We start from the raw sequence: 22,771 nt of genomic DNA, 5'->3' as shown, positions 1-22,771 counted from the left end.
AGTAGTTACATTTTTTACAAAGTAAAAAGAAACAGGTGAAACTAATTTTATATTTTATTTAACCCAACACATCCAAAATATTATCATTTCAACATGTAATTAATATAAAAAATGAGATACTTGGCCAGGCGCAGTGGCTCACTCCTATACTACCAGCACTTTGGGAGGTCGAGGCAGGTGGATCACAAGGTTAGGAGTTCAAGACCAGCCTGGCCAATATGGTAAAAACCTGTCTCTACTAAAAATACAAAAATTGGCTGGGCATGGTGGTGTGCACCTGTAGTCCCAGCTACTTGGGAGGCTGAGGCAGGAGAATCGCTTGAACCCGGGAGGTGGAGGTTGCAGTGAGCCAAGATCACGCCACTGCACTCCAGCCTGGGCAACAGAGTGAGACTCCGTCGCAAAAAAAAAAAAAATACTTTACATTCCTTTTTTCTAAGTCTTTTCTTACGAAATCTTCAAAATCCACTATATATTTTATACACAGAACACGTCAACTTGGACTAGCACACTTCAAGTGTTTATTAATAACCACACGTGGCTAGGAGCTACCATATTAGAAGTCTTAAATCAGGGCATCTTCAAGATGAAAAAGGCCTTAGAGGCCGGGCACGGTGGCTCACGCCTGTAATCCCAGCACTTTGGGAGGCCAACGTGGGTGGATCACGAGGTCAGGAGATCAAGACCACATCCTGGCTAACACAGTGAAACCCCGTCTCTACTAAAAAGATTAAAAAAAAAAACTAGCTGGGCATGGTGGTGTGCGCCTGTAGTCCCAGCTACTCAGGAGTCTGAGGCAGGAGAATCGCTTGAATCCAGGAGGCAGAGGTTGCAGTGAGGTGAGATAGTGCCACTGCACTACGGCCTGGGTGACAGAGCAAGACTCTATCTCAAAAAAAAAAAAAAAAGGCCTTAGAGAAGCAAAGAAAAAAATGCCAAGTTTTAATGGGCTTTTATGCAGGATACAAAATGGGAGAAAGAAGAATTAAGTGGGATTCAGATGCCTACTGCTATTCTTCAACTAATTAGCATCCAATTTAATTCAATACACTTTGATCAGCTACCAACAATATACGTGACCTGATACTTGGTGCTAGGAACAAATAAGACCCCATTCCTTGCCTTCCGGGACTTGAGTGTTTTGTCAAATCCACTGAGAAGACAAGTCTCTAAAACAACTAAAACATGTTACCAAAAAGATACATATAAAATCTGACTATAACAAAGATAAGAGAACATGCTTTCCATTCCTGTATTATGCAGAAATAGTGAAAAATATCCCATTCCCTTCTCTACCCTTCGGTTAGTGTCAAAACTGGGGTAATAGTTCAGTAAGATATATATTGATTTGCTCCTTGCAGTCCAGAGTTCCTTTTGGAATTACAAAATGATATTTCTGCTGCCCTATCATAAAGATGACTGTTTTCATCTTTATGACTGTTTCAGATAAACCAGTGCTTTCCTTAGCTGAAAATGTCTAAATTAAACATGAGATTCAAAAACATTTCTAACTTACTATTCAAGCTGTTTAGTCTGCAATAATCAACTACCTAACTCAGAACTGATTTAAGTGACATGTATTAAGATGCTCCATAATTAAATTTTTTGATAAAAAATTCTGGAAAAATTTTCCACAGACATTTAACATTTTCTATTAATAATATTAAGTAAATCAGTTACCTCTGAGAGAGATGCATCAACTTTGGAAGAAATTTTCAGGTCTAGCCATGGCTGGTAGTTTTCAAGTAGCAAAGAAGGCCTAAAGAAAAATTACACAACTAAATCACTTGAAATCCAATGTAATTAGAAGGATCAACAAATAAAAAAAATTTAACTTACCTATGTCGTTTACATTTCACTTTACCACAAACAGCACAGCTATGACCTTGAGGAAATAATTCCTGAAGTCCTAACTGCTAAAAAAGGAAAATGAGAGGTGGTGGGGAGATCTGTCTTTACATATCATCTTTATTTAAAAGAATCAACTTTTCAGAAGTTTTTAAAATCAATGTATAAATTCAAAGAACATTTTCTGTCTACTTTAACAGTGAAACCTTTCTTTGTAATACATAATACTGGCTAAACTAAACTGTCAGAGAAAAAAATACCACATGAAATGCCTTATAATACCTAACCCAAATTTCCAAGTTTAGTTAAAATCAATTTTTATGATCACTTTAAAAAGCTTCAGTCTACATTTGAAAGTGATAACTTGGCCAGGCACAGTGGCTCACACCTATCATCCTAGCACTCTGGGAGACCAAGGCAGGTGGATGGCTTGAGCCCAGAAGTTTGAGGCCAGCCTAGGAAACATGGTAAAACACTGTCTCTACCAAAAAAAAAAATTAGACAGGTGTAGTGGCACATGCCTATAGTCCCAGCTACCCAGGAGGCTGAGGCAGAAGGATCTCCTGAGCTCAATAATTTGAGGCTGCAGTAAGCTGTGATCCTGCCACTGCACTCTAGCCTGTGCAACTCTAGCCTGTCTCAATAAAAGAAAGAAAAAAGAAAGTGACACTCTACTGCAAAGGTATAATACGAAAAAACTATTTTCTCTTTCTCCAAAATCTTGAATTCAATGCCAAAGGTACGAGGTAACTACTACGGTTCCTGATCAAATATGGGGCACCACTTTCAGTTGTGTTTCCTCTGAGTAGAAATACCAACAAACCCAAGACAAGATACTATATCAACTTAAAGAATTATTAAGACTTAAAGATATCCCACTAGGCCAGGTGCAGTGGATCACGCCTGTAATCCTAACACTTTGGGAGGCCGAGGCAAGTGGATCACCTGAGGTCAGGAGTTCGAGACCAGCCTGGCAAAAATGGTGAAACCCCGTCTCTACTAAAAATACAAAAATTAGCTGGGCGTGGTGGCATGTGCCTGTAATCCCAGTTACACAGAAGGCTGAGAGGCAGGAGAATCACTTGAACCTGGAAGGCAGAGGTTGCAGTGAACCAAAATGGCACCACTGCACTCCAGCCTGGGTGACAGAGCAAGACTCCATCTCAAAAAAAAAAAAAAAAAAAGAAAGAAAAAGAAAAAGATATCCCACTAAACCCTAATCTACAGACCAGAACCTTGCTTTACAGAGAGAGATTCACCACATTACCACCCTTCATTAAATTTCGGAAATAAATTACTTTGGTTATACAAACTGCCTAATTATATCTCTGTTTCTATGAAGCACACAAACATTTAAGAATTTAACAGGATTAGATCATTTAACCCAGAATTTCCTGAGTCTGTGCCTCAGAATGAGCTGGAAAGCTTCTAACAAGTACTGATAACAAGGCTTTAACCCAGAACTATTCAATCAAAATCTGGTGGTACACCCCAGGAATCTGTTAATTCCCCAGGAGATTTACTGTAAAACCAGCTTTGTGAACCTCTGATTTAATTTATTGTCCTCATGGTTAATAGAGGACACCCTAAAATTGTGGATTCCAAGTTTCTGAAACTTTTGTACAATAATTTCTCTTTATAGCTCCTCTAGGAGAACTGTATGCCTTAAAAGCATACACATATACAAATCTTATTTTGAAAATTTTCTAATGGACTTGCATTATTAAATAATTAGATGGATTTTTTTAAATCACTAATTTTAGCACAGTACCTAGAAAAAAAAAAAGGGAAGAAATTAAAAGAAAATTTTTGTAAATTAAAAAAATACACTGCTTTAGCAGGCTTTCAAATAATAAACAGCTTAGGCTCATACACATTGATCACATTGAATCTTAACAATAAGAACACATAATTTTACCTTGGGTTTGTATTTTATTGTGAAGAAAATATTTGGTAAGAGAGAATCAGGTCCTAGTGAGCAGTAGAATGTGACAACTCCAGCAACAAATGACCAGAAGATCATTAAAATATGAATATACCTTAAAAATAAATGAAAATAATTATTAGAACCAAAGAAAATGCATAATTCTAAGTTACTGAGTCACTGATTTAACAAGCATTCATTAAGCACCTACAATATCAGATTGAAGCAATTTTTCCAATTATGATTAATTTTCTGTAATGTATTAAATACAAGAATCATAAAATGTATGCTATCAAATATATATTTCATTTAAAGTATAAGGAAGAATAAATGATCAATATTTCATAACTGGTACCTATGTTTAACTAGTCTATACTACATTCTTCCAGAATACCTTCTGATGATATTGTAGTATTCATATCCCACCAAAATTCTGATTATTTTTCACTAAATCAACAAAATTTTACTAAGTATTACCTATTTTGTTCTAGACAGAGGTAGGCCTTGGGAATATAGTAAAGAACTGCACTGCATATAGTCTCTACCTGCATGGAAAACACTGTCTAGTAATGGTGACATGTAAGTAAAAATAAGCACAATACTATGTGATCACATATGTGATATTATAACAGAAAATTTATATGATATGGGAATACCACAGGCTGATTAACAAATTTGAAAAGAACAGAAAAATTTTTTTCAGAGAAAGCAATATCTACAGAAAAACTTAAAGGGTAAGTAGGAGCAAATAAACAGAAGAGGATAGGATAGAGGTATGTGAAGAGGCAGGGGAATTCAAACTTGAGAGAAACACATGGGCTTAGGTCTGTGTGAGCACAGTTCCAAGGAAGAAGGCCTTAAGATGAATCTAAAAGCAAAAGCAGAAGCCAAATAATACAGTGTTATATAACAGGCAATGTGTGTCTTAATACAGGCAATCCTCACATTGCAGTTCTGATATGCAAAAATTTCAGATACCATGATTGTACTAAATAACACCAGTCCCCCACAACACAGTTCAAATGCCAATGACCACAGTATTATATATTAAACTATGAGTAATTGTATAAAGTACAAACTCTGCTGCTAACTCACCAGTCCACAAATCACTATATAAATAACAGATGTGCATCATGATCAGTGATGTGAACCAATCACATCGGTTCTGTCAGTGACAGGTCACTCACTGCAAATTGGTGTTCTTCAGTGCATGCACAGACAGGAAACCATGGAGTTGTGTTACCTCCTTGTCTCCCAATAATAAATCTGCAATACATTTTACAAAAATGGCCATTGGCCCACAAATAGTAAAGAGAAACAAAGAAATGAACAGTGATAATGCAAGAAGTAAAATTCAAATCAAATGTAAATGAAGTTACAGAAGAAATAGTTGACTGTGGGAATGATGACAGTGCTGCTGTTCCACAGATTCTATGCAGCCAGAGAAAGGTAGTGAACTTACTGACATCAATGAGAAGAGTGGTTGTGGCACAAGGATGAAAATGTCCCAGAAGAAGTGATACCAGCAAAGGAACTCTTGGAGATTTCACAACATTGAATAAAACACTGAAAGTTGATCCAAACTTAGGAGTATGGTAATTCACATATGCATGAAAAAGATATCCGCTCCATATCCCATGTTATCAGATGAGAAGAGGACAAACACTGTTTAAGTTACTCTTAATATATTTTTTACAAAGAAATAAAACATTTTAATTTTCAATGTTTCTAATGTTTAAAATTACAGTGTACTACTCACTTTACTATTTTTTAATTTCTCTATACTATTACAACTGACAATGAGAGTTCTCAATGTTTTGACAAAATTTTTTAAAACTCAATCATAATTTTCCCATTGATTAAAACCATTTTGCACAGTTTCTGCTTGCACAATCGCTTTTACAGACCCTCATTACCAGACAAAGCAGGGACTGCCCGTATTATCTTACAAGAAAATGCACTGTAGGGATCTAATAATTTGTAGCTTCAGTAGAGACTACCATCTCTTCTGCAAAGTGTTCTTTCTTTACACTCTCTATTCATGAAGTTTAAATGGGAACAAGAGCTTTTATCTCCTTAAGATTCTAGGCCGGGCGCGGTGGCTCAGGCCTGTAATCCCAGCACTTCGGGAAGCCGAGATGGGCAGATCACGAGGTCAGGAGATCAAGACCATCCTGGCTAACACGGTGAAACCCCGTCTCTACTAAAAAAAAAAAAAAAAAAAATACAAAAAACTAGCCGGGCATGGTGGCGGCGCCTGTAGTCCCAGCTACTCGGGAGGCTGAGGCAGGAGAATGGCGGGAACCCGGGAAGCGGAGCTTACAGTGAGCTGAGATCGTGCCACTGCACTCCAGCCCAGGCGACAGAGCGAGACTCCGTCTCGAAAAAAAAAAAAAGATTCTATCTCCCTCACCCAAGACCGGATTAAGAATAGACAAAATGACAACAACAACAAAATAGGCCAATCACAGCATCTTCTTCCCTACCTACAGCTGACTGGTTCAGGGATGGACACCATCTGAAACAACCTGGTAGGTAACAGACATTTTAAACAGAGTAAATTGCATGAACTGGGGTCCAACCAGTCTCACTCATCTCATGATAGTAGAAATGTGAAGCTGTAATAAAACTGACAGCCATATGCTTTGTCACTTAAAGGAAAGAGGAGTGAGAAGAGAATGATGCCAGAATTCAGAGAGGAGGAGAAAAAGGAAGGGGAAGAAAGTATTAGCAGTATTCCAAATCCTGCTTCCATGTGTTTCTGGGGCCCAGCTACACTCCAGTTATTTCTGCACTTACAAAACCTTCCAAGGCTTGCCCTTTGTTAAACCTAGCGTGAGCTGAGTTTCTGTTATCTACCATCAAGAGTAATACCTATGAGACAATGAAAAGATTTAAGAAGACTTTAAAGAATTCTCAAGAGTTGTCAGGAGGATATCATTAGATTAAATAATAGGAAGACCACTCTGGCTGAAATATGGAGAATGGCCTAGACCGGAAACACACAGGCTAGTTAGAAAACTATTGCAGTAATCTATGAGAGTCAGTGATGGTCTAAACTAGGAAAGAGACTTAGAGATCTTAAAAAGTGAATTATTTTGAGAGACACTGGGAGGAAAAATTAAGAGGATTAAGTAGTTGATTAGATGTGAGCAGAAGGGGCCAGGTACAGTAACTCATACCTGTAATCCTAACACTCTGGGAGGCCAAGGCAGGCAGATCACTTGAGGTCAGGAGTTTGAGACCAGCCTGGCCAACATGGTGAAACCCCATCTCTACTAAAAATAAAAATAAAAATAAAAATTAGCTGGGCATGGTGGCGCATGCCTGTAATCCCAGCTACTACGGAAGCTGAGGCAGGAGAATCACTTGAACCTGGAAGGTGGAGGCTGCAGTAAGCCGAGATCACGCCACTGCACTCTGGCTGGGCAACAGAGCAAGACTACGTCTAAATAAATAAATACATAAATAAAGTAAGCAGAAGAGAAAGATGAAAAATCAGTTCTCTTTGGACATGTTAAGTTCCAGGTATTTTAAAACATGCTATACAGAAATGTTCCACAAGCACCTAAATATTGGGTAGTCTCAATCTCTGGAGAGAATATGGGATAAGGATAAAGATTTAGAAATTATCAACATAAATATCACTGAAACCATAGGAATAAATGACACGACCCAGGGAGAATCTACATAGTTAAAAAAGAAATGAGCATAAGATATTTAAGAACTAGGCAGAGGAAAAGAAATTTATAAAGGAATCATGCAATTAGAAGAGTTGGAAAGAAAACCAAGGGTCAAGTCACAAAAACTGGCAAGGTCAAAAACAAACAAACAAACAAACAAAAAACTCTACAGAAATGAAGTGGACAACATGACCAAATGTTTGTAAAATAAAGATTGAGAGGTGCCCATTCGTTTTCACGATAAAAGAGGCACTGATTAACTAGGTAAAAACAATTTTAGAATGGCAAAGGGCTACAACAGATTGAGGAGTGACATGGAGGTGAGGAAGCAGGATTGGTAAATGTAGATAATTCTCTTTCTAAATAAAAGGAGAGCTAACACAGTAACTGGAGGGGGACGATAAGTTAAGGTTTTTGGTTAAAAACCTGATGACATTTAAACGGTGATATAGGAGAAAAGGAGGCAAGAGGGAAAGAAGTAGAAAAACAGAAATAATTGGGTGAATAATATCTTATACAAGATAGGAGTTGTTAGGATCCAGAATCTAAATGGAAGAAACAGTTATAAATTATAGAGCTATCTGTTTCCCAATACTACACAGGATGCATAGAAGAATGAATATGCAGTTACATTTGTAGATTTGGTAACAAGAATTAAAAGCCATATAATGGCTTTTAAATAAAACAGGAGATCCTGAAAGTAAATGACAAAGGTAGCATGACAGGGAGTAAATAACAGAGGTTCTAGAAGACGGGGGAAATTCTGACACAGTTGCCACGGAGAAGGGAAGAGAAGTTCCTGGGGAACTGCTGGACATTACTGAGGCTGAACACAATGAACTTTCAGTTGTGGGATCTTTTCCACCAATATTCAGTTTTCAGAATATGAACCTAAAAAAAGCAAACAGCACTACTGATCCCAGATTTGGATTTTGACAGATGAGTAGAATGGAAGGTATGGAGTTAAGGATACTGCATGAAGCGACTGATGGACCAGGCTATGTATCTAAGCTAGACTGACTCTAAACTGCATCAGAAAGTAACTAACAACAGAAGAGGGACAACATATAGAAAGAAAGTAGAGTCAAGAGATTGAAATGCCAAGAAGCAGGGACAGTGTGACTGACTAAATGAAAGAAGTTGACACTGGTGAGTAAGTGACATATTTGATTCTTAAGATTTCAGAGGTAGCCAGGCACAGTGGCTCACACCTATAATCCTAGCACTTTGGGAGGCTGAGGTGGGCAGATCACCTGAGGTCAGGAGTTCGAGACCAGCCTGGTCAACGTGGTAAAATCACATCTCTACTAAAAGTACAAAAAAATTAGCCGGGCATGGTGGTGTGTGCCTGTAATCCCAGCTACTCCAGAGGCTGAGGCAGGAGAATCATTTGAACCCGGGAGGCGGAGGTTGCAGTGAACCAAGATCACACCACTATACTCCAGCCTGGGCGACAGAGCGGGACTCTGTCTAAAAAAAAAAAAAAAAAAGATTTCAGAGGTCAATAGCTGGCATCCCACATACCCACAGACGGCCTGGCCATCATCACCCAAGTGACCAGCCCCAAAGAGGACAAGAGCCAGGTGACAGGCATGGGCAAGAAAAATACCTGTTCCCTACAGAGATAACTAAAACGATAGCCAAGCAAACAGCAAAAAAAGTAAACAAAAGAATCATAAAGAGAGAGAGAGGAGGAACAAGATAGCCAAATAGAAGCCTCTGATCATCCTCCCCACAGGAACACCAAATTTAACAACTATCTAAACAAAAAAAAAAAAACCTTCATTTAAGAACCAAAAACCAGGTGACTGATCACAGTACATGATTTTAAGTTCATATTGCTTAAAGAGGCATGGAAGAGGGTAGCAAAGGCAATCCTGAAATTGCCAATACCCCTTCTCCAGCCCCCAGAAGTGGCCACATGGCAAAGGAAAGCACATGGCTTGAGGGAGGGACAACACAGCAATTGTGAGAATTTGCACTGAAACTCAGTGCTGCCAACACCAGGAAGAATTTAGCTGATGCCCAGAAAGGGGGCATTTACACATGTCCAGGCCAGAAGGCAACCGCTCATCCCAGTAGTCCAAACCTGAGTTTCAGCAATCCTTGACACCACAGGTTAAAGTGCTCTGAGTTCTTAAATAAACTTGAAAGGTCTTAAGTAAACTTGAAAGGCAGTCTAGGCCACAAGGACTGTAACGCCTAGGCAAGTCCTACTACTGTGCTGGGGCTCAAAGCCAGTAGACTTGGAGGGCATGTGAATTAGTGAGACATCAGCCAGGGCAGCTAAGGGAAGGCTTGTGAAACCCCTCTCCAAGTCCCAGGCAGCACAGCTTGCAGGTCCAAAAGAGACCCTTTCCATCTGCTTGATGAGAGGAGAGGGGAAAGTAAAGATAACTTTGTCTTTCAACTTGCGCGATACCATCTTAGGGACAGGAAGACAGGGAACTGGGCAGAGTAATGAGGCCCTCATTCCAGATCCTAGCTCCCAGACAACACTTCTAGACACACCCTGGGCCAGAAGGAAACCCACTGCCTTTAAAGGAAGGACCCATCCTGGCAGATTCATCATCTGCTGACTAAAGAGACCTTGGACTCTGAATAAAACAGCAGCAGTAACCAGGTAGTCACACAGTAGGTCTTGGGTAAGACTCTGAGATATGCTGGCCTCAGATGTGTCTAGCACATTCGCTGCTCTGATGGCTACAAAGAGAGACTTCCTCTGCTTCAAAAAAGCAGAAAAACAGGTAAAGGGGATGTCGTCTTGCAGCTGAGGTACCGGCTTGGCCAGTGGGGTAGAGGACCAAGAGGGCTTTTGGGGTCCCCAATTCCAGGCTTTGGCTCCTAGATGCCATTTCTAGACCTACCCTGGGCCAAAGGGGAGCCCACTGCCCTGAAGGGTGAGTTGCAGGCCTGGCACTATTCACAAGCTGAATAAAGAGGCCTTGGGCATTAAGTAAACATTGACAGTAGTAGTTAGATTGGTAAGAGTCTAGCAGCACTCTCATGGGCTTACGGTGGTAGTTGACATGGGGAGAGACTCTTCTGCCTGGGGAAAAGAAAGAGTGGTAAGGATTTTGTCTTGTGGTATAGGTGCCAGCTCAGCCACAGTAGAATAAAGCATCAGGTAGATTTCTAGGTTTCCAACTCCTGGTCCTGGCTCCTGGATGGCATCTTTGGACCCACCCCGTATCCAGGGCCACCCTGAAGGCAAGGACACAAGCCTGGCTGGCTTCATCACCTGCTGATTATAGAGCCCTAACATAAGTCAGTAGCCAGATAGTGGTTACAGTGGGCCTCAGATGAGACCGAGCGCCTGTGCTGGCTTCAGATCTGACTCAGCACACTCCTACTGGTGGCAGTCAAAGGGTTATTTGTGTCACCCCTCCCCCAGCTCCAGGCAGCTCAGCAGAGAGACTCCACTTGATTGGGGGAAAGTCAGAGAAGAGAACAGGAGACTCTACCTTGTAATCCAGAGAATTCTCCCAGATCTTATCCAAGACCACCAAGGAGGTAGCTCTGTGACTCTGCAAGAACCACAGCGTTACTGGGCTTGCATTACCCCTTAATGCAAATACAGCTGCGGTGACCAAAAATGTAGATGATACCCAAATCCCTTCAAATATCAGAAAAGGCTTCCCAAGGACAGGATACAAACAAGTCCAGAATGCAAACACTACAACAAATAATTCTTCAATACCCAGACACTGAAAAACATCCACAAGCATCAAGACCATGCACGGAAACACGGCCCACCAAACTAAATAAAGCACAAGGGACCAATCCTGGAGAAACAAAGATATGTGACCTTTCAGATGGAGAATTCAAAATAGCTGTATTAAGGAAACTCAAAGAAATTCAAGATAACACAGAGAAGGAATAAAGAATCCTATCAGATAAATTTAACAAAGAAATTGAAATAAAAGAATCAAGTAGAAATTCTGGAGTTCAAAAATGCAACTGACATACAGAAGAATGCATTAGAGTCTCAATAGTAGAAGTGATCAAGTAGTAGAAAGAATTACTAACCTTGAAGACAGACTATTTGAAAATACACAGAAAAGACAAAAGAACAAAATAACAAAACACACCTACAAGATCAAAAACGTAGCCTTGAAAGAGCAAATCTAAGAGTTACTGGCCTTAAAGAGGAGGTAGAGAGAGCAGGCTAGAAAGTTTATTCAAAGGGATAATAACAGAGAACATCCCAAACCTAGAGAAAGGTATCAATATTCAAGTACAAGAAGATTAAGAACGCCAAGCAGATTTAACCTAAGGAAGACTATCTGAAGGAATGTAATAATTAAACTCCCAAAGGTCAACGATAAAGAAAGGATCCTACAAGCACCAAGAAAAAAGAAACAAATGACATACAATAGAGTTCTAATGCATCTGGCACCAGATTTTTCACTGAAAACCTTACAGGCCAGGAAAGACATATGACATAAAGTGCATGACACATTTAAAGTGCTGAAGGATAAAAACTTTCACCCTAGAATAGTATTTCCAGCAAAAATATCCTCCAAACATGAAGGAGAAATAAGGACTTTCCCAGGCAAACAAAAGTTGAGGGATTTCATGAATACCAGACCTACTCTACAAGAAATATTAAAGGTAGCTCTTCAATCGGAAAGAAAAGGGAAAAACCCTATATTCATCAGTCATAAAGAACACTGAAAACCAGAACTGAAGGAGACAGACAGACAGACACACACACACACAAAAAAAACCTTCAAAAAAGCAACGGATGCAGGAGCTGGTTTTTTTGGGTTTTTTTTTTTTTTGAAAAGATTAACAAAATAGACCGCTAATCAGACTAATAAAGAAGAGAGAGAAAAATCAAATAGACACAATAAAAAATGATAAAGGGGATATCACCACTGATCCCACAGAAACACAAATTACTATCAGAGAATACTATAAACACCTCTACTCAAACCAGAAAATCTAGAAGAAATAGATAAATTCCTGGATACCCTCCCAACACTAAACCAGGAAGAAGTCAAATCCCTGAATAAGCCAATAACAAGTTCTGAAATTGAGGCAGTAACAGCCTACCAACCAAAAAACACCCAGGACCAGATGATTCACAGCCAAATTCTACCAGAGGTACAAAGAGGAGCTGGGACCATTCCTTCTGAAACTATTCCAAACAACAGAAAAACAGGAACTCCTCCCAAACTCATTTTATGAGTCCAGCATCATCCTGATACCAAAACCTGGCAGACACAACAAAAAAACAAAATTTCAGGCCAATATCCCTAATGAACATTGATGCAAAAATCCTCAAAAAAATACTGGTAAACCGAATCCAGCAGCACATCCACCATGATCAAGTCAATTTCATCCCTGGAATGCAAGGCTGGTTCAACATACACAAATCAATAAACATAATCCATCACATAAACAGAAACAATCACAAAAACCACGATTATCTCACTAGATGCAGAAAAGGCATTTGATAAAATTCAACACCCCCTCATGCTAAAAACTCAATAAGCTAGGTATGGATGGAATGTATCTCAAAATAGTAAGAGTTATTTATGACAAACCCACAGCCATTATCATACTGAACGGGCAAAAACTGGAAGCATTCCCTTGAAAATCGGCACAACACAAGGATCCCCTCTCTCGCCACTTCTATTCAACATAGTATTGGAAGTTCTGGCCAGGGGAATCAGGCAAGAGAAAGAAATAAACAGTATTCAAATAGGAAGAGACAAAGTCAAATTGTCTCTGTTTGCAGATGACATGATTGTATATTTAGAAAACACCATCGTCTCAGCCCAAAATCAACTTAAGCTGATAAGCAACTTCAGCAAAGTCTCAGAATACCAAATCAATGTGCAAAAATCACAAGTATTACTATATACCAGTAATAGACAAACAGAGAGCCAAATCATGAGTGAACTCCCATTCACAATTGCTACAAAGAGAATAAAATACCTAGGAATCCACCTTACAAGGGATGTGAAGTACCTCTTCAAGAAGAACTACAAACCACCGGTCAGGAAATATGAGAGGACACAAACAAATGCAAAAACATTCCATGCTCATGGATAGGTAGAATCAATATCGTGAAAATGACCATACTGCCCAAAGTAATTTATAGATTCAATCCTATCCCCATCAAGCTACCATTGACTTTCTTAACAGAATTAGAAAAAAACTACTTTAAATTTCATATGGAAACAAAAAAGAGCCCATATAGCCAGATAATCCTAAGCTAAAAGAACACAGTTGGAGGCATCACACTGCCTAACTTCATAACTTCATACTATACTACAAGGCTACCATAACCAAAACAGCATGGTACTGGTACCAAAACAGAGATACAGACCAATGGAACAGAACAGAGGCCTCAGAAATAACGCCACACATCTACAACCATCTGATCTTTGACAAACCTGACAAAAACAAGAAATGGGGAAAGGATTCCCTATTTAATAAATCGTGTTGGGAGAACTGGCTAGTCACACACAGAAAACTGAAACTGGACCCCTTCCTTATACCTTATACAAAAATTAACTCAAGATGGATTAAACACTTAAATGTAAGACCTAAAACCATAAAAACCCTAAAAGAAAACCTAGGCAATACCATGCCGCACATAGGCATGGGCGAAGACTTCATGACTAAAACACCGAAAGCAGTGGCAACAAACACCTAAATTGACAAATGGGGTCTAGTTAAACTAAAGAGCTTCTGCACAGCAAAAGAAACTATCATCAGAGTGAACAGGCAATCTACAGGATGGGAGAAAATTTCTGCAATCTATCCATCTGACAAAGGGCTAATATCCAGAATCTACATGGAAGTTAAACAAATTTACAAGAAAAAAACAAACAACCCCATCAAAAAGTGAGCAAAGGATACAAACAGATACTTCTCAAAAGAAGACATTTATGCAGCCAACAAACATATGAACAAAAGCTCATCATCACAGGTCATTAGAGAAATGCAAATCAAAACCACAATGAGATACTATCTCAGGTCAGTTAGAATGGGAATCATTAAAAAGTCAGGAAACAACAGATGCTGGAGAGGATGTGGAGAAACAGGAACACTTTTACACTGCTGGCGGGAGTGTAAATTAGTTCAACTATTGTGGAAGACAGTGTGGCGATTCCTCAAGGATCTAGAACCAGAAATACCATTTGACCAAGCAATCCCATTACTGGGTATATACCCAAAGGATTATAAATCATTCTACTATAAAGACACATGCACGCGTATGTTTACTGCAGCACTATTCACAATAGCAAAGACTTGGAACCAACCCAAATGCCCATCAATGATAGACTGGATAAAGCATTCCCTGGAAGCATTCCCTTGAAAATCGGCACAACACAAGGATCCCCTCTCTCGCCACTTCTATTCAACATAGTATTGGAAGTTCTGGCCAGGGGAATCAGGCAAGAGAAAGAAATAAACAGTATTCAAATAGGAAGAGACAAAGTCAAATTGTCTCTGTTTGCAGATGACATGATTGTATATTTAGAAAACACCATCGTCTCATATGGTGTTTGAGACCATATGTGGCACATATACCTCATGTGGCACATATACACCATGAAATACTAGGCAGCCATAAAAAAGGATGAGTTCCATGTCCTTTTCAGGAACATGGATGAAGCTAGAAACCATCATTTTCGGCAAACTAACACAGGAACAGAAAACCAAACACCACATGTTCTCACTCGTAAGCGGGAGTTGAACAATGAGAACACATGGACACAGGGGAGGGGAATATCACAAACCAGGGCCTGTTGGGGAGTAGGGGACTACAGGAGGGATACCATTAGGAGAAATACCTAATGTCGATGATGGGTTGATGGATGCAGCAAACCACCATGGCATGTGTATACCTATGTAACAAACCTGCACGTTCTGCACATGTATCCCAGAACTTAAAGTATAATGAAAAAAAAACAAACAACAACAACAAAAAAAACCACTGAAAACCAATAAGCTAAGCATTCAGAAACTTGGGGGGAAAAACAATAAATCCAATCACACAAAAAGGAAGGAAATAGTCAAGAGCAGAAATCAACAAAATAGATAACAATGACAAATTAACAAAATATAAGCTAATTCTTTGGAAAAATTAATAAAACAACCAAACTTCTAACTGGATACTAAGGGAGTTTAGTAGGGTACCAATTACTCCTCTAAGAATTGATAAAGAATAATCATTTATCCTACTTTTCCAATTTGAACTGCCTATCAGAATAACTAAATAAACCTAATGGATGGAGTAAAGCAATTCTACAAAAAAGAATTCAAACTTAAAAATACAGAAGAAATGAAAGAATTAGAGAATAACCATGTTGTAACCCATAATTAAGTAACTGATTCAGGAAATAAATAAATGGCAAAACCAAAGAGTAAGTTTGTTGGACACATTATCAGCTGACATTAACTGAATCCATTAAAAACGAAGCAACCCCATCTTACATATCCACTGATGTGATGCAATGGAATGTACATGGCATCACTAAAGCCTTCTTGCACCACTCCCCCACTTGCACCACTCCCCCCACGGAAAAAAAAAAACAAAACTACATCCAATTGAGCCTATAGATCAAACACTCTGACTACCAAAAATACAAATGTGAGGATTAAAAAACAAGGCACTACAAGGAAACCATCAACAAAATCCAGAATGTGAACAAATGATCCAGTTTCCTCAACAAGTCAATGTGAAGGAGAAAGAAATGGTGAGGAGGGACCTTCCAGATCAGCAGTTGACAAATGATGGCCTGTGGGCCAAAGTATACCTGTTTTTGTATACCCCTCATACTAAGAAAGGTTTTACATTTTTAAAGGGTTTTTTACAAAGAAGAATACGCAACAGAGACCTAGCATGGTATACAAGGCCTAAAATGTTTACTACCTAACACTTTACAGAAAAAAATGTGTCAACCCTTATTCTAGATGATAAGACATTTAGAAAAGCTTGAGATGTAGCAACCAAATAGGAGGAGAACTTGTTTAGATACCAATTAGAACAACTGCACTATACATTTTTACTCAACAAGGAAAATTTTATTATGGAGTAGTTACTAGATGGTATTAACCAATTATTGTTAATTTTGTAATATAGTTTTATATAGAAGTGATTTTTTTTTTTCTATCTTTTATAAAGACACGGTCTTGCTCTGTCACCTAGGCTGGAGTGTCGGGGCACAATCATATCTCACTGTAGCCTTGAACTCTTGGCTCCAGCAATCCTCCCATCTAAGCCTCCCAAGTAGCTAGGACCATAGGCTGGCTATTTTTTCTTTCTTTTTCTTTTTCTTTTTCTTTTTTGGTAGAGGCAGGGTCTTTCTGGCCAGGTGTGTAATTCCAGCACTTTGGGAGGCTGAGGTGGGCAGATCACTTGAGGTCAGGAATTTGAGACCAGCCTGGCCAACATGGCAAAACCCCATGTTGGGAGTCTAGTAAAAACACAAAAATTAGCCAGGCATGATGGTGCATGCCTGTAATCCCAGCTACTCAGCTACTTGGGAGGCTGAGGCACAAGAATTCCTTGAACCAAGGAGGTGGAGATTGCAATGAGCCAAGATCCTGCCACTGCACTCCAGCCTAGGCGACAAAGTGGGACTCCATCTCAAAAAGAGAGAGAGAGAGATAGCATTTTTCTATGTTGCCCAGGTTCATCTCCAACTCCTGGCCTCAAGTGATCCTCCCACCTACACCTCCCGGAGAGCTACAATTACAGACATGCGCCACCTCACCCACTCTACAAGATGTTTCTTAAAAAGATTAGGCAAAAAAAAAAAAAATGGCAAAATATGGATAGTTGTTAAAGTTGAGTAATGGATGCTTGCAAGTATTTTACACTCTCTTACGTATGCTTGGAAATTTTCAAAATCAAAAGTTAATTAAAAAGATAAACTTCTAACAAGACAGATCAAGGATACAAATATATAAAACAGAGAATGAAAAAAGTAACCGTAGCTATACTGAAATAAAAAATAAGACTATGAACAACTATATATTAATAAATGGAAAACCTATAGAAAATAACTTTAAAAAAATTTTTTTGAGACAGAGTCTCGCTCTGTCACCCCAGGCTGGAATGCAAGTACATGATCAGAGCTTACTGCAGCCTCGACCTCTTAGGCTCAAGTAAGTGATCCTCCCACCTCAGCCACCTGGGTAGCTGGGACTACAGGTACACACCACCATGCCCAACTACTTGTTTGGAGAGACGGGATTTCACCATGTTGCCCAAGCTGATCTCAAACTTCTGGGCTCAAGTGATCCTCCCACCTTGGCCTCCCAAAGTGCTAGAATTACAGGGATGAGCCACCACATTCCACCTTAAATAAATTTTTTAAAAGATAAAAATGCTGGCAACTAGTAAGTGAAAAACTAGAGAGTTTGAACAGAGCAATTATCATTAAAGAAATTAAAATAGTGATTAGAATCCTGGTTACCAATAAAAGGCCCCTGGCCCAAATGGTTTTACCAAACTTTCATGAAATAGATACCTACCTTATACAAACTGTTTCAGTGGGGGCGGGGGAACTGCTCATTTAAAGGGCTAGGCCAGGCATGACAGCTCACACCTATAATCCCAGCACTTTGGGAGGCAGAGGCAGGTGCATCTCCTGAGGTCAGGAGTTTTTGGGACCAGCCTGGGCAATATAGTGAGACCTCGTCTGTACACAAAAAAACTTAAAAAATTAGTTCAACCTATAGTCCCAGTTACTGGGAGGCTGAAGGAGGACTGCTTGAGCCCAGGAGGTGGAGGTTGCAGTGAGCCAAGATCATGCCACTGTCTAGTCTGGGTGATGGAGTGAGAATATCTCAAAAAAATAAATAAAAGGGCTAATATAATTTTAATTCCTAAGTCTGATAAAGACATTATAGAAACATTGGTCTCCCTGCAGTCAACAATCCACATACAACTTTTTCCTCCCCCAAAACTTAACTCCTAATAGTCTACTGTTAACCAAAAGCCTTACCAATATAGTAACAGTTGATTAGCACTTAATTTGTACATGTATTATATACTGTATTCTTACAATGATGTAAGCTAGAGAAAACAAATGCTATTAAGAATATCATAAGGAAGAGAAAATATATTTACTATTAAGTGGATCATCATAAAGGTCTTCATCTTCATTGTCTTCACATTAGGTACGCTGAAGAGGAGGGGCTGATCTTGCTGTCTGAGGAATTGCAGGGGCGAAAGAGGTAGAGGGGGATGCAGAAGTGGCAGGCACACTCGAGTTTAAGGAAATACATCATAATTTCTGCCCGACTTTTTTGCTGTTTCATTTCTCTAAAAACATTTTTATATAGTACCGATCTTTCTTCTACCATTTGCTTTAGATTCAGGGCCAGTATCATAGAAGGGTCCATGTCATAAAAGAAGTCAAAAGCAGTCTTGATAATTGAAAACCTTCTGCCAGATTGTCTACTGTCAGTTTGTGTTCTGGCACCACTGCTTTCTTTCTTTTTTTTTTTTTTGAGATAGTCTCACTCTGTCATCCCAGGCTCAACTGATCTTCCCCACCTCGGCCCCCCAAGTAGCTGGGACTACAGATGTGTACCTCCACATCCAGCTAAATTTTTTGTATTTTTTGTAGAGATGGGGTTTCACTGTGTTACCCAGGCTTGAACTCCTGGGCTCAAGTGAGCCATCCACCTTGGCCTCCCAAAGCACTGGGATTACAGGTATAAGCCACTGCATTTGGCCCCTGGCACTGTTTCTTCAAAGTGTTCTTCCTCATTGCCTAGCACTGGTTCCAAAGCACTCATCTTTATCAAGTTGTATTCTGTTAATTCCTCTGGTGTGATGTCTACTGGCTCTTGAATTTCTCTAAGATCCTTATCCTGAAAGACCTTTTTGTCATATCCACAATCTCTTTCATGATTTCCTTGATTGGCTCTGCTGTAAATCCTGTGAGGTCATGCACAACACCTGGGCGTAGTTTCTCCACCAGTAATTTACTGTTTCAAGCCTGATGGCTTTTACGGCTTTTTCCATAACAATGACCGCATCTTCAATGGTGTAACCCTTCCAAACTTTCATGATGTGCTCTCTACTGGAGTTCTCTTCCACAGCACTGACAATCCTTTCCACAGAGTACCATGTGTAATGCCTTAAAGGTCTTTATGATCCCCTGGATTTAGGGGCTGAATTAGAGACATTGTGTCTGGGGACAAGTAGACCACTTCCATGCCTTTGGTGTTGAACTCATGGGGTTCTGGTTGGCCAGGGGCATAGTCCAGTATCAAAAGAATTTTTAAAGGCAATCCCTGCTGGCAAGGTACTTCCTGACTTCAGGGACAAAGCATCAATGAAATTAATTCAGAAAGAAAGGTTCTTGTTGTCCAGGCCTTCCTATATAACCAAAAGACTAGCAGCTTTTTCCTTCAAAGCTAGGGGGTTAGACACTTCATAGACAAGGAACCCAACTGCATGTACATAAAACAGTAGAATTAGCGTATATCTTCCTGCCTTAAATCCTGGTGCTCATTTCTCTTCCTTACTAATAAATGTCCTTTGTGACATTTTTCCAAAACAGGTCACTTTCATCAGCATTAAAAACCTGTTCAAGGCTGCTCTGCCTATGGTGTAGCCATTCTTTTAATCTTTCGCTTTCTTAATAAACTTGCTTTCACAAAAAAACACACACGTTCAGGAAGATATATTTAATACTTTCTCCTCAGTGATTTTCTGAATGGTGTTTGGGAACTCATCTGCTGCCTCTTGGTCAGCAGAGGCTTTTTCTCTGGTTCTCTTGACATTTTTCAAGCCAGACGTCTTCCTAAAATTATCAAACTATCCTTTGCTGGCATTAAATTATCCAGTTTTAGATCATTCTCCTTCCTTTTGCTTTAAGCTGTTATACAATGACTTCACTTGTTTTTGAATAGCATTAGTCTATGTGTACACCTTTCTCATAGCAATTCAGCCCCCACAAAAAACTAAATTTTCAATACAACATAAAAAGGTATTTTGCAAAAAGTACAAAGTTTTCACACCTGCTGGCATAGCTGCAGCAACGGCTTCATGAATTTCCTTTTCTTTTTTCACAACGGTCCTTACACTCAATTTATTTACCTTGAAATGGCAAGCAATAACAGCTGCAAACCTCAATTCGTAGTACATATCAAGCATTTCCGCTTTTTCTGTAATGTCATTACTTTTCTCTGCTTCTCAGGAGTACTCCCAGTATCATTAGTGGTACTTTGTATGGATCCCATGGTGTTCCACTCGGATTTCTGACTTCACAGGGGTCAGTGGCCCTAATCTTTGCACTGTTCAAGGATCAACTTCATATAAAATTATTTTTTATTTCAGAATAGATGTACCTAGTATACCCCATCTCAGAAGGGCCCATGTTTTCTTGTATAACAACATTTCAGAGATACTCTTATCATCTGTGTGTGTGTGTACGCGAATACACACATAAGTTTCTTTTTTAATCACACATATACACTGAAAAGCATGCTACATACACCATCCGGCACCTTCCAAAAGATTTTTCCTGCAAAAGGGATACATAATCATTGCTTTATTCAAGACAGTTCTACAGTATTTAAAATCACTTTTGCTGACTACAGCAGGAATAAATGGAAAACATCAAAACATATGCAAAAACAGCTTCACTCATAAACCCAACCACTCAAGTAACATTTACGTGTATTTCCTACCTTCTCTGCATAAAAGAAATACAGGGTACAGGTTAGATGGTATACAGATCAGATGGTATCCTATGCTTTTTAATAACACATAACACTCAATGTTATGACCATAAGTAGATGACCTCAGAAATCTAGTTCAACCTGCTCCTACTAGAAGGCTGTCCTATCTTAGAAACCTAAACTGACCCAATTACCAAAAGAGGTAGGTAAGAATCCATGAACAAAAGTTAAATCACATGGGCTGGGTGCGGCGGCTCACACCTGTAATCCCAGCACTTTGGGTGGATCACTTGAGATCAGCAGTTCGAGACCAGCCTGGCCAACATGGTGAAACCCCCGTCTCTACTAAAAATACAAAAACATTAGCCGGGCATGGTGGTGCCCACCTGTAGTCCCAGCTATTCTGGAGGCTGAGGCATGAGAATCACTTGAACCCGGGAGATGGCGGTTGCAGTGAGCCGAGACCCCATCACTGCACTCCAGCCTGGGCAAGAGAGTGAGACCCCATCTCAAAAAAAATAAAATAAAAATCATATGAAGCTTACATGTCTTTTGTACTAAACCTGTTAGTCTAGCTTGGAATACCTTCCAGATGACAGAAACCAAATAATAATTAGTTTTCCCTCTGTTAAGGATCCCACTTCTCCCACACTTCTACAGTTCAAACATCTCACCATTACAAAGCACACTTCTCAGTAAAACATCAACTACTATTTAAGCTCAATAATATTTAAACCAAGAATCAACAAGAAAGCAAGGCCACTTCTAAGGAAGAACTCCAACTTCAACATAGTCACAAATAACGGTTATGCCGGAGAAAAATGAAGCTACCAAATTCCTTGTGCATTCCTCCGTTGCTATCCTTGGGAATCAACTACCTTAAGATAAAGAGTAAGAATGGTTGTCTGTTCAAAACATCAGAGAAAACAGTAATGTCAATGACAACTCTCAGATTTTCTTCCACCAAAAGCAAATCTGGTGTTAATTTTAATGGAAAAGTCTCCTCTACTACCAATTGCATCGCAACAATTTCTTGAAACAGCAAAATTAAGGAAAACAAGTCTCTTTCGAGGGCAGAATCTTCTGACTTCAAAATGTCAACTGAATTTACCAACTTTAACCTTTCGGAATATTTCAGGTTTTTTGTGGTGGGGGAGGGGGCATCAAGTCCTCTTAAGAATATTCTAGGGACGTTGCGACAGGTACCACTTTGCTTTCTGATTTCTGTCCAACAAATCTTTATGGCCGTCTGTTTTATTCAACAATACTGCGGGAAAAGCTTCAGCTGCAAGCTGAGGGTGTGGGGAGTGGGGGGATGGAAGAACGCGCTGGGGGTGTGCGGATTTTGCCTAAAATTGCGGCTACGATCGAACCCTCCTCCGTGAGCTGACTTGACTGTCTCTGTACAGTCTCAATTTGAGTCGACACACGGATTTCACTTTTGAAAAGCAACGAAGATGAAGGACTCGTTTTGAGAAATGGATGAGAAAAACGTAGCTCAGGAGACGAAGCAGCCTCGGGAAAGGAGGCAATCCCCACCCCACCGGCCTGTGCTTCCGGCCCCAACGCTCGGCCGAGCTCCCCGAGGCCGCTCCTCTGCGGAGCTCGCTCTCCCCACTGGACCCGTCCCGCAGCTACGCGGTTTCTG

The 22,771-nt window shown here is 39.7% G+C and overlaps 1 protein-coding gene across 11 annotated transcripts in view; it reads right to left on the bottom strand.

Annotated features, from left to right (window-relative positions):
- Positions 1–22,771, bottom strand: part of LOC105496086 (sorting nexin 14) — a 94,682-nt gene that overhangs the window by 71,147 nt on the left and 764 nt on the right. For 7 of the 11 annotated variants that reach the window (XM_011766208.3, XM_011766156.3, XM_011766164.3 and 4 more), the window contains 3 exons: positions 3,767–3,887; positions 1,840–1,916; positions 1,681–1,759 (listed from right to left, as the gene is read on the bottom strand). In XM_011766208.3, coding sequence (XP_011764510.1) covers positions 1,681–1,759; positions 1,840–1,916; positions 3,767–3,871 — 261 coding nt within the window. In that variant the 5' untranslated portion in view covers positions 3,872–3,887. Of the gene's footprint in view, positions 1–1,680; positions 1,760–1,839; positions 1,917–3,766; positions 3,888–18,556; positions 22,663–22,771 lie in introns of those variants that run through there. The other 4 variants (XM_024797379.2, XM_011766179.3, XM_024797384.2 and 1 more) reach the window with 2 other exon arrangements.

The sequence above is a fragment of the Macaca nemestrina genome, chromosome 5, assembly GCF_043159975.1.
Source record: "Macaca nemestrina isolate mMacNem1 chromosome 5, mMacNem.hap1, whole genome shotgun sequence".
In the NCBI taxonomy this organism is placed as follows: Eukaryota; Metazoa; Chordata; class Mammalia; order Primates; family Cercopithecidae; genus Macaca; species Macaca nemestrina.
The sequence above is the reverse complement of the archived record's forward strand: the minus strand, read 5'-3'. Positions and strand labels throughout refer to the sequence as shown.